This window comes from Leptinotarsa decemlineata, unplaced genomic scaffold (genome assembly GCF_025532065.1).
Source record: "Leptinotarsa decemlineata unplaced genomic scaffold, Ldec_3_MD MMD2_P_RNA_scaffold_8, whole genome shotgun sequence".
NCBI lineage: Eukaryota > Metazoa > Arthropoda > Insecta > Coleoptera > Chrysomelidae > Leptinotarsa > Leptinotarsa decemlineata.
Genome location: NW_027412535.1, coordinates 2,927,232 through 2,941,380, shown reverse-complemented (window position 1 = coordinate 2,941,380; position 14,149 = coordinate 2,927,232). Strand labels below are relative to the sequence as shown.

Sequence of the window (14,149 nt, the reverse complement as noted above, 5' to 3'; positions counted from 1 at the left end):
CTAAGTATGAGTACAATGGAATATAACGAATAGCATATAAAATCAGCAGAGTAATAGAGTAGTATAGATATTATACAAACAGTGATACATTCATGTAATAATAACAAAAAACATATACTGTAGAATTCTAATAGAATTGGCCGTTTGCAGAGAGTTGAAACACAGTATTTCACTTATGGGTTGAAATTATATTCTACGACTTGCATAGAAAATAGCTTGTTACGAATTATATACTTGAAGCGTCCAAATGGAACAACAAAAATATCACATTCTGAATAGAAACTACTATAAATTTTACAGATGTTATAAGCTAGAGATTTCATTAACACGTTGATCCTAGGCAAAGGCAAATAGAAAAAAATTTCGTTTCTACTACTTTGTCTCGCTACGTGAAAATCTAGTTGAGATAACAAATCAGGGCAGTCAACCAGATTATGAATCAATTCATATATGAAGATACAGGCATAATATGTTCTTCTGTTTTCTAAGTATAAGAGGGTAAATCTATTTAGCAACACTCTATTATCAATTCCTTGGGATGGGTAAGCTCCATCCAGTAAGCCATGTATTTCATAAAGATTCTTTGACAAGATTCGAGTTGCTGTATATGCACATTGTATGGTGACCAGATTAGGGAGCCATGTTGATAATGGTGGTGGATGCAACGAGATTTCTAAATAAAAAAATAAAAAATATTTATGCATAGGTTGTATGGGAATATTTTATGAGAGTTGCCTATAGAGAAAGAAGGGTACCTTAATGTTTTGGCGATCATAAAATGTATTGCTCGAAAAAATGTAAGACTGAAGAAGATACAGATTTTTGTTTGAAGGTGGTTGATAATGTTTCGTGGTGTATTTCATCAGTTCAGACTTCCATTGTCTAATACAGGGGTCTCCAAAATACGGCCCGCGGGCCAAAACCGGCCCGCCAGTGTCATCAATCCGGCCCGCGACAGCCAATGATTTACTGTCATCAATCTGGCCCGCAACAGCCAATGATTACCTAATTGTTGTTACTATTGCTGTGATAAGTTGAAGAAGAAAACACAGAATGATAATTACTCGGTTTTGTTTACTTGCAAGGTACAACTTAACGACAGAAATGATGACAAAGAAAACTTAACTTAAGTATCTAAGTTTAAGCATATTAATAACACATCCGTTGACTCATCCGATGCTAACCTAGACCCCTGGTCTAGGTTATTCATGACTGTTGTAGGTTGTGTTTTTTTTCTTTTTTGAAGGTCAACTTCCTTTAACAGAAATTCACATGGTTTTTGTTTGATTTTTTCTTCAAGCAGTTCATTCGTTCTCTTTAGCAATTTATTGTTTTCAAGTAAAATCTGATATTTTTCTTCTTTCTCCAATAATATTTTCCTTAGGAAGCCGATTTCTGATCTTATAAGTGCATTTTCTTCTTGATTAACTTGGTCTTCATTTTTATTAGTTTGCGAAATTTGTCACACCTCGCAGATGATTCTTGTATCACATAGTTTCTCACATAGTTTCTCACATTTCTGCTTTTTCCTGGTTGCACAGGATAAATGAAAAACTGAACCACACTTCACACACTCTAAAACGTTGGTAGATTTTTGGCAACATTTGAACGTTTTTTCATTAAAATTTCCATCATTTATAGAGCAGAGCTCTTTCAAGGGTGCATCACTCCGCGCCATATTGGATTAGGCCATATAGGATCAGGTATATTACACTTGAATGTTAATATATTTGTTTTGTTGGTATTCAATGATAAAAGATTCGAGTCAAACCAATTCTTCACTTTTTTCATGTCTTGGCACAGTTTGTTAGTAATCTGTTTTTGTCCTTGTCATGCCACAATAATGTGGTGTCGCTAGCAAATAATGTAAAGCTTCCTGTAATCGATATATTGGTTAAATCATTAATTAATAACAGAAACAGTATAGGCCCTAATACAGAGCCTTGAGGTACTCCACAATTTATCTTTCCAACGTCCGAGTTAGATATGCAATTATTACTGCCATCTCGAGGTGATCGGAATACACTAGCTAGAACCAGAACTTTCTCGAACCAACGCGGTAATTCCAAATATTTAATTACGCCTAATACCACCTAGCGGGTAGCTGAAAAAGATAGTACATAGTACTACTACTCGCAACTAGATGTCGTTAAGTGTCACAATACACAATAATAATTGAAAAGCAAAAAAAGCTTAGGTCACGCACTTTGCGACTATCCTAGTCTAGAAATATAGTTAAGGGCAGAAATTGGCCCTTGGAACAAACTGAAAAAATCATTATGGCCCGAAGGCTTCAAAGTTTGGAGACCCCTGATCTAATATAATATAAATTGATTTGAAATTCCTGAAAAAATATTAAAAAGATTAACCGAAAATAACAATTTTATTCGAACAAATAACTGAAATTACAAAGAAATAACATAAAAACCAAACAACAACCAAAAAAATTAAAATTGAAATATTAATAAAAGCTGAAAATTAAAAATTATTATTAACAGTTATCACCCGAAGATGATTGTGGATACTAACAATCGAAACGTAGTGACATAACTTGGTTTGGAATCTTTTAATTTTTTAAATTTTTTGTTAATAATTTTTAATTTTCAGCTTTTATTAATATTTCAATTTTAATTTTTTTGGGTGTTGTTAGGTTTTTTATGTTATTTCTTTGTAATTTCAGTTATTTGTTCAAATAAAATTGTTATTTTCGGTTAATCTTTTTAATATTTTTTCAGGAATTTCAAATCAATTTATATTATATTAGACAATGGAAGTCCGAACTGATGAAATACACCACGAAACATTGTCAACCACCTTCAAACAAACGTTGAATACCCGGTACGCACCCGGAACCAGCGACTTATTCCGAGGATATGAGACTATGGTCAAGGTTACCAAAAAAGAAACTCACCTCAGCTTCTTGTGCAGAAGACGATTGTGGATCCTAACAATCGAAACGTCGTGACATAACTTGGTTGGGACTGAAAACGAAGAAAAACTTCAACAAATGCAAGTTCAAATTGATGAACTAAGGAAAGAAATCAATGAAAAAACTGCTACATATATCGAATTCAAAGAACATCAAAAGATTTTGAGGACGAGATGTTGGAGAAGACAAAAATTTTTTGCCCAACTACAATCAGAGAAAAAAACTAGTGAGAGATTGATGAAACATATAACTGAAATGGATCTTAGGAATAAAGGATTGAGAAACTTCGTCAGAGTGAAAAAAATTACAATCTGATTGAAGTATATATGGAAGAACTGAAAGAAGTAAACGCTAATCTTACCAAATAATTAAAATAGATCTCATTAGGAAAATAGAGAACTTCAAAATAAGGTTATCGAGGCTACAACTCAAATGAATAGTTTTCAAGAAAAGATAAAGATAATGAATGCCGATTGCGAAAATATGGGAAAAAAGTTGATTCTCTGACCCTGGCAAATAACCAGTACCATGCGGAAATCAATAACTTGAAAACAGAATATTCAATTCTGGGAGCTGATAAAAAAATAAAGAAGATAGGGTATTCAACAATAATTCAGGATCTGAAATAACAGAAGTTTCTACAAAAAACGTCAATAAATCGAAGGAAATTACCTCGGAACTAGAAATAATCTCTAAATACATAATGAGAGACAATTCAACAGCAAATTACAATCGTAGTGTAAATAGATCATTACTGGTCTTTGGATCTCATGGTACACAATAATCTATCTATATGAACAACATGACTTCTAATTTTGTATTGGAATCACTCTTGAAACCTGCCAGCGACGACAAATTAATCACTACAGCTCTTGAGAACTCTAAATATTTTACTGAAAATGACACCATCTTTCTGTGGCCGAACACATTGAATTCAAAACTTAATTGACACTTTTCTTCAGAGATCCCAACATACTCGCTCAATTATAATATCACAGCCCTATAGATATAACTCAAGAAATATAAACCAAATTATTTATAAAAATAATTAGAAATGCGTCTCAAATTGCTTTATCTATCTAAAATACATAATGCTTTATTTCTGGACTGCAACAATATACTGAGAAAATCTAACTACATGAGTGATGGCATCCCACTGAATAGAAGTGGAAAATTTTATATCAGTAAATCAATATTAGAACTTTCGGGCTGTCAGAACCAATGGTGGATTTACTCAGAGAGTTGAACAGCCACACACAAATGTTAACAATCCGCAAAAACCACAAGATTTAAAAATTACCAAGGACATCTTAGATAATGTCTACCCGAGGTTGGAATACAGCGACCACTTGGACTACCAAGGAAAACATATAAAGATCAACAAAAAAGTACTCATAAAAATTTAATTATTCACCAGAACATCTAGTGCTTGGGTAACAAAATTCTTCAACTTGAGATTCTAAACCCGATTTTCTACTAATTAGTGAACACTGACAATCCGTCATCAGCTTTGAAAATTAGTCTCAGTGCTGATTTCTGTCGCTATATCAAGAATGGCTACAAATGCAACATGCTGAAGGAAATAAACAACTTCTTGGTAGTAAATATTGCTGTGTTACCGAAGTAAGAAACCTCAACACTGTAATTGTATGTATTTATCGACCCCCTCAATTTTTTTAAATTTGGCGCAATGCTCGATTTTTTAATTTCTTTGAAAAAAAAATTATTAGTGGAGACTTGAATATTGACATGTTAAGTGATTACTCCTCCAAATATTCTTTCATGAATCTATTATTGTCCTATGGAACCATACCTGTTATAAAAGAACCAACAAAATTACTTCTCTCTCTTCCACTCTAATTGACAATATAATTGTTAATGTCTATGGTGAAATAGATTGTGAACTTGCCTTCAACAATTTCATGGAACTAATGAATTATCATTTTGAAAATTGTTTTCCAACTAGAAAATACATATTAAAAAAAGAACCGTGTTAGTAACATGACTCTAGAAATTATAAATTTTTGAGGGAAAGAGTATCTCTGTATGGGGATCTCAGTAGGGTGTAACCAGAGTATAGAGATGCTTTCAGAGAAATAAATGAAGAATATAAAACTGCCTTGGCTGAGAATAAAAGAACATTTTTTGTTACCAAACCAAGGTATTACTCTCTAACAACAAAAATAAAACTATTTAGGATATTGTTAATACTACCACTAGCCGTAAAGCTAAAGAACACACTAACATAGAACTGAGGGTAATAGTCTGGAATCAGAAAATTGTGCTGAGTTCGATACGTTTTTTACATCTATGGCAATAAATATGACGACTGAACTGCCCTGCCTAATTATATTGATTACGAATATATTCAATCAAACATAAGAATTTCGTAAAACTCCCCTTTTTTTGCACCTGTGGAATGTCTTGAAGTAAAGAATGTCATTGCAAATATGAAAAAAATCAAAGTTCTCAGGATGCGACGACGAGATCTCAAATGCCTTACTTAAGCAAACTTTGAAACAATACTTACACCTCTAACATACCTAATAAATCTGTCGATTCAACAAGGCATATTGCACTAAAGATCGCGCATGTTATTCCTTTGCATAAAAAGGGTCATGAAGAAAATATAGAGAGTTATAGATCAATAACTCTATGTTCACGTAACGGAAAAGTTTTTGAAGCAGGTGTCAACGACTGATTATTAAACTTCTTAAATACTTATAATAGATTGTCTGATTGTCAACATTCATTTACAAAAAATAGAATCAATGCAATTCCCTATCCATGTTCATTAATAAAGTCTCAAAATCACTCGACAATAAGCTCAGCGCTAGGGCTGTTTATAGATTTGTCTAAGGCGTTTGATTGTGTAAATCATGACATCCTCCTATATAAATTAGAAAAATGTGGTATCAGAGGTATTGCACTAAAGTGGTTTGCCTCATACTCAAGTGCTAGATATCATCAGGTTGAATGTAATAATAACAATTTGTTGAACGCAGATTTCAAAAATATTGAATAATAACGCCTCGAAAAGTAAACGCTATTTTTGGTGGGAAAGCGATGGTAGTAACTGCTCTCGATAGATATTAATTAAGTTGAATTGATAGTTGATGGTCGACAATAGTCGAAAATTTCTTCTACAAACTTTCTTGCTTCACTTTCTGTCAACCAAGTTGGTATCTTCAAGGTATAATTATAACTGTTATGGTCTTTGAAGTGCATTAACATGGATACCTTTATTTTCCAGGAATTTATATAAATGAAAAAAATAAATTACTGCCCAAAGAATATCAAGGAATTGGAGTTAGAATAGAGGATGACGTTCTGATAACTGTAAATGGACCTGTCGTGCTTAGTAGAAAATGCCCAAAACACATTGATGATATAGAAAAACTTGTGTGTCGACAATAGTAAATATTATTTTGTTTTATATAAAAAAGTGTATATATTTTAAGACAAAATAAATTGTTGTTTTTTTATTTTCTTGTTGAATGTTTAAAACTTTTTTAATTTGTAAATTGGAAGGTTCCTTCCGAAAAGTGACAACACCATAGGCCGGTCGCACCTGAGCGAGATAGTTTTTATTTTTTGTTTTTTTTTTTTTTTGAGTGAAAATTCGTCGATTGCCTGTAGAGCTTGAAAGAGGATTTTTGCGATAGACTGCCAAACCACATATTGCTAATGAATTAGTAACATCTAAGTTTATAAGCTGATGATTATTTGCTTGTAGTTTTAAAGTTCAAAACTTCCCTATATATATATATATATATATATATATATATATATATATATATATATATATATATATATATATATATAAAAAATAAATAGATAAGTACCCTTTGATCATTCCCATATTGATTTCAATTTAAGAGCCACCGGTATACAGCTGTTTCAGCCTATTGGGCATCGTCAGTACCGGGCAGGCGGTCCTCGATTGAAGACAAAATGAGAAAAAAACCAAGAAAGTACTTGATAAAAATAGCTGCGTAAACGCAAGCGAAACATAAGTGGAACCACCTATTGGTGTGACACCCAAGTCAACTTGCCAAGTTTTTATGTCAGTGTTGGTGGTTTGACCAATCAACTGACAACTGCGGTAGCAGAAATTTGGGAAGCTAACCTGAAATGCCATCGGAAAACGAATCCACATGTTTCTAGAAATGATATGAAATCTAGAAAGGTTAATGCAGTCAAGCTGCTGGAAAATAATTCCATGAAAATCAAAAAATAAATAGATAAGTACCCTTTGATCATTCCCATATTGATTTCAATTTAAGAGCCACCGGTATACAGCTGTTTCAGCCTATTGGGCATCGTCAGTACCGGGCAGGCGGTCCTCGATTGAAGACAAAATGAGAAAAAAACCAAGAAAGTACTTGATAAAAATAGCTGCGTAAACGCAAGCGAAACATAAGTGGAACCACCTATTGGTGTGACACCCAAGTCAACTTGCCAAGTTTTTATGTCAGTGTTGGTGGTTTGACCAATCAACTGACAACTGCGGTAGCAGAAATTTGGGAAGCTAACCTGAAATGCCATCGGAAAACGAATCCACATGTTTCTAGAAATGATATGAAATCTAGAAAGGTTAATGCAGTCAAGCTGCTGGAAAATAATTCCATGAAAATCAAAAAATAAATAGATAAGTACCCTTTGATCATTCCCATATTGATTTCAATTTAAGAGCCACCGGTATACAGCTGTTTCAGCCTATTGGGCATCGTCAGTACCGGGCAGGCGGTCCTCGATTGGTCAAACCACCAACACTGACATAAAAACTTGGCAAGTTGACTTGGGTGTCACACCAATAGGTGGTTCCACTTATGTTTCGCTTGCGTTTACGCAGCTATTTTTATCAAGTACTTTCTTGGTTTTTTTCTCATTTTGTCTTCAATCGAGGACCGCCTGCCCGGTACTGACGATGCCCAATAGGCTGAAACAGCTGTATACCGGTGGCTCTTAAATTGAAATCAATATGGGAATGATCAAAGGGTACTTATCTATTTATTTTTTGATTTTCATGGAATTATTTTCCAGCAGCTTGACTGCATTAACCTTTCTAGATTTCATATCATTTCTAGAAACATGTGGATTCGTTTTCCGATGGCATTTCAGGTTAGCTTCCCAAATTTCTGCTACCGCAGTTGTCAGTTGATTGGTCAAACCACCAACACTGACATAAAAACTTGGCAAGTTGACTTGGGTGTCACACCAATAGGTGGTTCCACTTATGTTTCGCTTGCGTTTACGCAGCTATTTTTATCAAGTACTTTCTTGGTTTTTTTCTCATTTTGTCTTCAATCGAGGACCGCCTGCCCGGTACTGACGATGCCCAATAGGCTGAAACAGCTGTATACCGGTGGCTCTTAAATTGAAATCAATATGGGAATGATCAAAGGGTACTTATCTATTTATTTTTTGATTTTCATGGAATTATTTTCCAGCAGCTTGACTGCATTAACCTTTCTAGATTATATATATATATGTATATATGTGGCATGTACGGGATATACAGTATACAATGCTCGGACTGCAACAAATTCTATATCGGCCAAACCAAGAAAAAACTGATCCAAAGGTACAATGAGAACAAAAAGGCATGCATAAATCCAACAGTATATAAATCAAACCTTGCAACACACGCCATACAAAACAAACATAATTTCCCCCCACCAGAAAACATAAAACTAATAAAACAAATCAACAAGGGAAACCGCATTGACATTTGGGAAAACTTGAACATCCATAAATTCAACAGTCATAAACCACTTATCGAGGAACAAGTACAAATCAAAACACAACAAGATCTCACATTCAATATATTAAACAAAACCATACACATTCCTAGAGAAGATCTAACACGAAGAAGAGTACCTGATGCAGAACCAATTCAGGCAAATTTACCTAAAATACCTGAAATACCTGAGTTAAGACGCTCTGACCGTATAAAGAGACAGACAACAAGATGACCAGTTCAGTTTGAGGAGTGCCAGAAGATGACAGTACTACCAACTGTCGAAAGCGCTCGCAGATAATTAATAGAAGATATAAAGCTTCAAATTCTTTTTGTAGAATTTAATATATTCTTTTTATAGAATTTAATATTGAAATATATATATATATATATATATATATATATATATATATATATATATATATATATATATATATATATATACACATATATATATTCTCATATATATATATATATATATATATATATATATATATATATATATATATATATATATATATATATATATATATATATGCAGGCCCCAAGCATATATATATATATATATATATATATATATATATATATATATATATATATATATATATATATATATATATGCAGGCCCCAAGCATATATATATATATATATATATATATATATATAATGGCGGAAAGTGACCAGATGTGTGCAAGTGTTCTTCACAAAAAAGCAGATTATATATGTAAACATTGCCAAAAAAAAGTGGTTAACAAAGTGACATGTGACAAATGTAGAGAATGGTTTCATCCTGCATGTTTGAAACAAGCAAGAGATTTGAAAAAATCCGAATGTAAACATGAAATGGAACAATCAATGGCGAACATAATTCTAACAGAAGAGGATTTCCTCAGAGAAGAAAACAAACTCCTAAGACAAATCATTCAAGACAAAGACGTAATTATAACTGACAAAGAATCAATAATAGTGATGCAAAATGAAAAAATTACATATTTGGAAAATAAATTGGAACAACAATAAAATATGTGAAATTAAGAAATTTAGAGAACTCAGCACAAGTTTATTCAAAAATTATCTAAAAAAGTTTTTAGTACAGAAATGCTATTATTCAGTTCAGGAGTTTTTGAATGAAAATTTTGACTCGGACCACATGAAACAGTAGTCTTTTGATTCAAATTTTTAATAAATAATCCTAATTAGTATTGATAAACTTATATTTCATTTATTAATTTTTAAAGTGTGTACATGTACCTATTTATTTATATTAATTTATTTTATTTTATGACCAAAGAGTGAAATTGTAATATTATTATAACCTACTTATTAGTGACGATTCCCATGATGTATGGTACTTGTATTGTAACATTCAGTGGAAAATAAATTGTCTTGTCTTGTATATATGTATATATGTATATATGTATATATATATATATATATATATATATATATATATATATATATATATATATATATACATATATATACCTATATTTTTTGATTTGATGCAACTTATTATCTAGAAAACACCCAAAAGACAATAGATAAACTAGAAAACAGAATCAAACAAAAAATACAGAACAAAAATACAAATGGTGTCCTACGTACGTAGGACACCAAACCAAAAAACTTACAAACATCTTCAAACCACTGAACATCAACATCACATACAAGCCGAACACGAAGATAACACAAAAAATAAACAACTATGAAAAAGAAGAAGACAAAGACCAAAACGGGATATACAGTATACAATGCTCGGACTGCAACAAATTCTATATCGGCCAAACCAAGAAAAAACTGATCCAAAGGTACAATGAGAACAAAAAGGCATGCATAAATCCAACAGTATATAAATCAAACCTTGCAACACACGCCATACAAAACAAACATAATTTCCCCCCACCAGAAAACATAAAACTAATAAAACAAATCAACAAGGGAAACCGCATTGACATTTGGGAAAACTTGAACATCCATAAATTCAACAGTCATAAACCACTTATCGAGGAACAAGTACAAATCAAAACACAACAAGATCTCACATTCAATATATTAAACAAAACCATACACATTCCTAGAGAAGATCTAACACGAAGAAGAGTACCTGATGCAGAACCAATTCAGGCAAATTTACCTAAAATACCTGAAATACCTGAGTTAAGACGCTCTGACCGTATAAAGAGACAGACAACAAGATGACCAGTTCAGTTTGAGGAGTGCCAGAAGATGACAGTACTACCAACTGTCGAAAGCGCTCGCAGATAATTAATAGAAGATATAAAGCTTCAAATTCTTTTTGTAGAATTTAATATATTCTTTTTATAGAATTTAATATTGAAATATATATATATATATATATATATATATATATATATATATATATATATATGTACCCCCAAGTGTTTATACGGGGACAGTATATATTTATACGGTATAAATTCATACAGTATAAACTTATACCGTATAAAGTGATTGTGTCCCCAAACACAACCTTCCTAGGGCACTAGGTCCCCAAACAACCCGTATATAATTATATACTGTCCCCAAATCACATAGTATTAACAGGTCTGCATGAAACTTGTCATTCCATAAATAATCTACATCGCTTCTTTGAATTGTACGTTACGTGTGTGGGAGGAGTTTTTGGCTTTGATGAGTTCATATCAGTCAAATCAAATTTGGTTCCAAGAAAATCGATACTTATGCGTGTATGTCAATTATTGACTTGATATCGACTGATTACATATTATTTTTATTTGAATGATTTTCTCTTCTTAATTTTTTTTTTTCATTTTATACGTGTACTACGATGTCGATACATCTTTATTTTTTCCATTTTTCATTTTGTTTCTTTCAATAATTCAATCTTTTCGTTTTTTTGGATTTGTTCGTCCTTTTCTGCATCTGCGTTTGATTTCATTGCATATATATTTTTCGTTTGTTTAATCATAATTTCAATTTACATCCTGGTATGAGATTAAGTATATAACATTTTGTATATTGATATTCAATATTCATGATGATGTTGCAAGTCTTAATATTTTCCATAGATATATACTTCACGGGTTTACCGTCATTCTAGTTCTGGCTTTGTATGTTGGACAGAGTGAATGATTCGATGACAGGCAATTCATAGTGTTGATATGTTTCCTATCGATAGAATCAACGAATAAATATTTAATTTCAAGATTTTTGGTAATAACAGTTTGTTATTGTACTTGAGTAACCGATTGAAACAATCTAATGAAATGAAAGATATTTGTTTGTAAGAGACGCAGGTACCAGATTTCAATTCACTTTTAAAAAATTCATCGAGACATACGTATAATTCTTAAAGATATAATTTCATTTTTCACTAGAATAACTTGAAATCTAACAGAAATTAGTTTTTCTTCAAGGAAATAAATTATCTAATGAAGTCATATAAAAAACTTATTTAAATTTGTTAAAACTGAAATCCACTACAATTGAATTGTAGTATATATAAATATATATTTACATATATATTTTTACAACTATCCTTTTGATGATTTCATGCTCATTTCTCTTTTATATTTCTGCATATGAATCAAGACCAGAAGTATTTTAAGTATTTTCTATTTTTTTACAAATATTATACACGTAATCGGATTTTGTTTATATTCAACTATTTTCTTTGATTTAATTTATTTATTTCGCTTTCTTGAAATATACCACTTTTCATAATAAGGTGGGGGCGGCCATATTACAACGTTTTCACATAATGACATTTTTCATTTCAGTTGAAATAAATACATAAACGTATTCTTGAAAAAATTAAATATGTTCTCTTAGCTATAATTTTCAGTAACAGTGTTTATTTTAAAATAATTTCGAAATTCATGATGGAAGACAAAATGAATTGAGAAAATAATTCACGAATGTCACGTGTCAGAAAAATAAAAATAAAAATCTCCAAACTACAGAGGAGTTTTTTTATATTGGAATCAGATCGGAAGAAAAACCAATTTTTCTAATATGTCGATGTTTCGTAAAATGTAACTGCATTATGTACGTGACACTAAAAGAACAAATTATCAAAAGAAATATATAATATAACAATGTGTATAAGAAAATAGCTGTCTCGAAAAGGCTATTTCTTTCAATTTGTGTCTGAAAGTTACTTCTTTTCATGATCTACACATCTTTGTATATAGTTAATTTCTGTAATTGGTTGCTTCCTTCCTTTCTTTGAAAGATTCCCACATATTTTGTATCGAGATGGAGAAGTAAAAACACAAAAACTTTCTTTCCCAAAGTTTAATCTCTCCTAAAAATATACTCTTTCAATTTATAACCATTAAAAAAGGGAGGGCGAACTTGAACTGTCTATTGCACAAGACTGTCTATTATGTCTATGGAATAGTGTACTGAAGACAACTCAGTAGGTATCAAAATTTTACGTACAGACACCAATGTTTTTTACTACCAACAAGTGATCGCATTGAAAGTTTTTCTTCAGAATACTTGTATGTTCATGAATTTGTTTCACTGTTTTCCATATATGTAATTATAATTGGATATGTTTTTATAACTGGAAATTATGACTTTCGTCTGTAGACAGCAAACTCGTGGCATGTACATTGTTCACAACACACTCTTCACAATAGAGTAACCTATCCACAGAATACCTCACAGATAAGATACTAGTTTATCGGCACTTTGATCTAAAGATTAAAGTTTCTGTGAGCTATATTCTGTGTTGCAGGTGTTTCATGTAATTTTTCAACAAGTAATTCAAATTATTTGAAACTTATCCGATATATATTCTGATTGGAGTCGAGAAATTATAACGTTCTTATTTCGACAGGTTGTTAAGGAATTATTTTAACCAAACTAGCTTCATTTTACCAAGTTCACAGTATTCACCACGAGATTGTAAAAAGTTCATGGTGCTGTTCCGTGCTGACTGTCTCTTCTGTTAGGTATTCTAACCAAACCAAGAATCAACTAATAAATTTGCAATTCATACGTTGTTTTCAGTTCTAGTTGCACAAGTTGTATGCAGTTTCGGTTAGGTTAGATTACAGATTAGCTTGTTTTCAATAAACACTATAAATTAATAATATTTCAATAAATTCAACGTGAAAATGAGATGCGAAGTTGCGAGGAGTTGTTACCAACAGACGCCGATCATGATTTACAGGTTTAACTGTGAATTCACAATCGTAAGTTTGAAAAAATTATCTCGATTTTTGTGGCCCTTCTATAATGTCGTAATAGTCTCTCGTCTTATAAATGTCTTGTTTACCTCGAATACTGAAGTTATTGAAGTTGAATTTATGATTCGAGGTGATTCGATGAAAGAATTCCACCGCATTCGTAATAGTAGATCGAATCATCAACACCATAGTAATACATTCAACTTTAATGATAGTAGTTTTTCAGGTAGATAATTAATAAAAGATATTTCCATATACAGTCAGTGAAATTAAAAAAAATGTGTATATAGTGTCAAC

The 14,149-nt window shown here is 31.6% G+C and overlaps 1 protein-coding gene across 1 annotated transcript in view; it reads left to right on the top strand.

Moving 5' to 3' along the window:
• LOC111516116 (xaa-Pro aminopeptidase 3) overlaps positions 1-6,412 on the top strand; it is a 37,601-nt gene extending 31,189 nt beyond the window's left edge. Inside the window, exon 8 of the mRNA XM_074170328.1 lies at positions 6,183-6,412. Coding sequence (XP_074026429.1) covers positions 6,183-6,346 — 164 coding nt within the window. The 3' untranslated portion in view covers positions 6,347-6,412. The remainder of the gene's footprint in view (positions 1-6,182) is intronic.
• Positions 6,413-14,149: the final 7,737 nt, after the last annotated feature.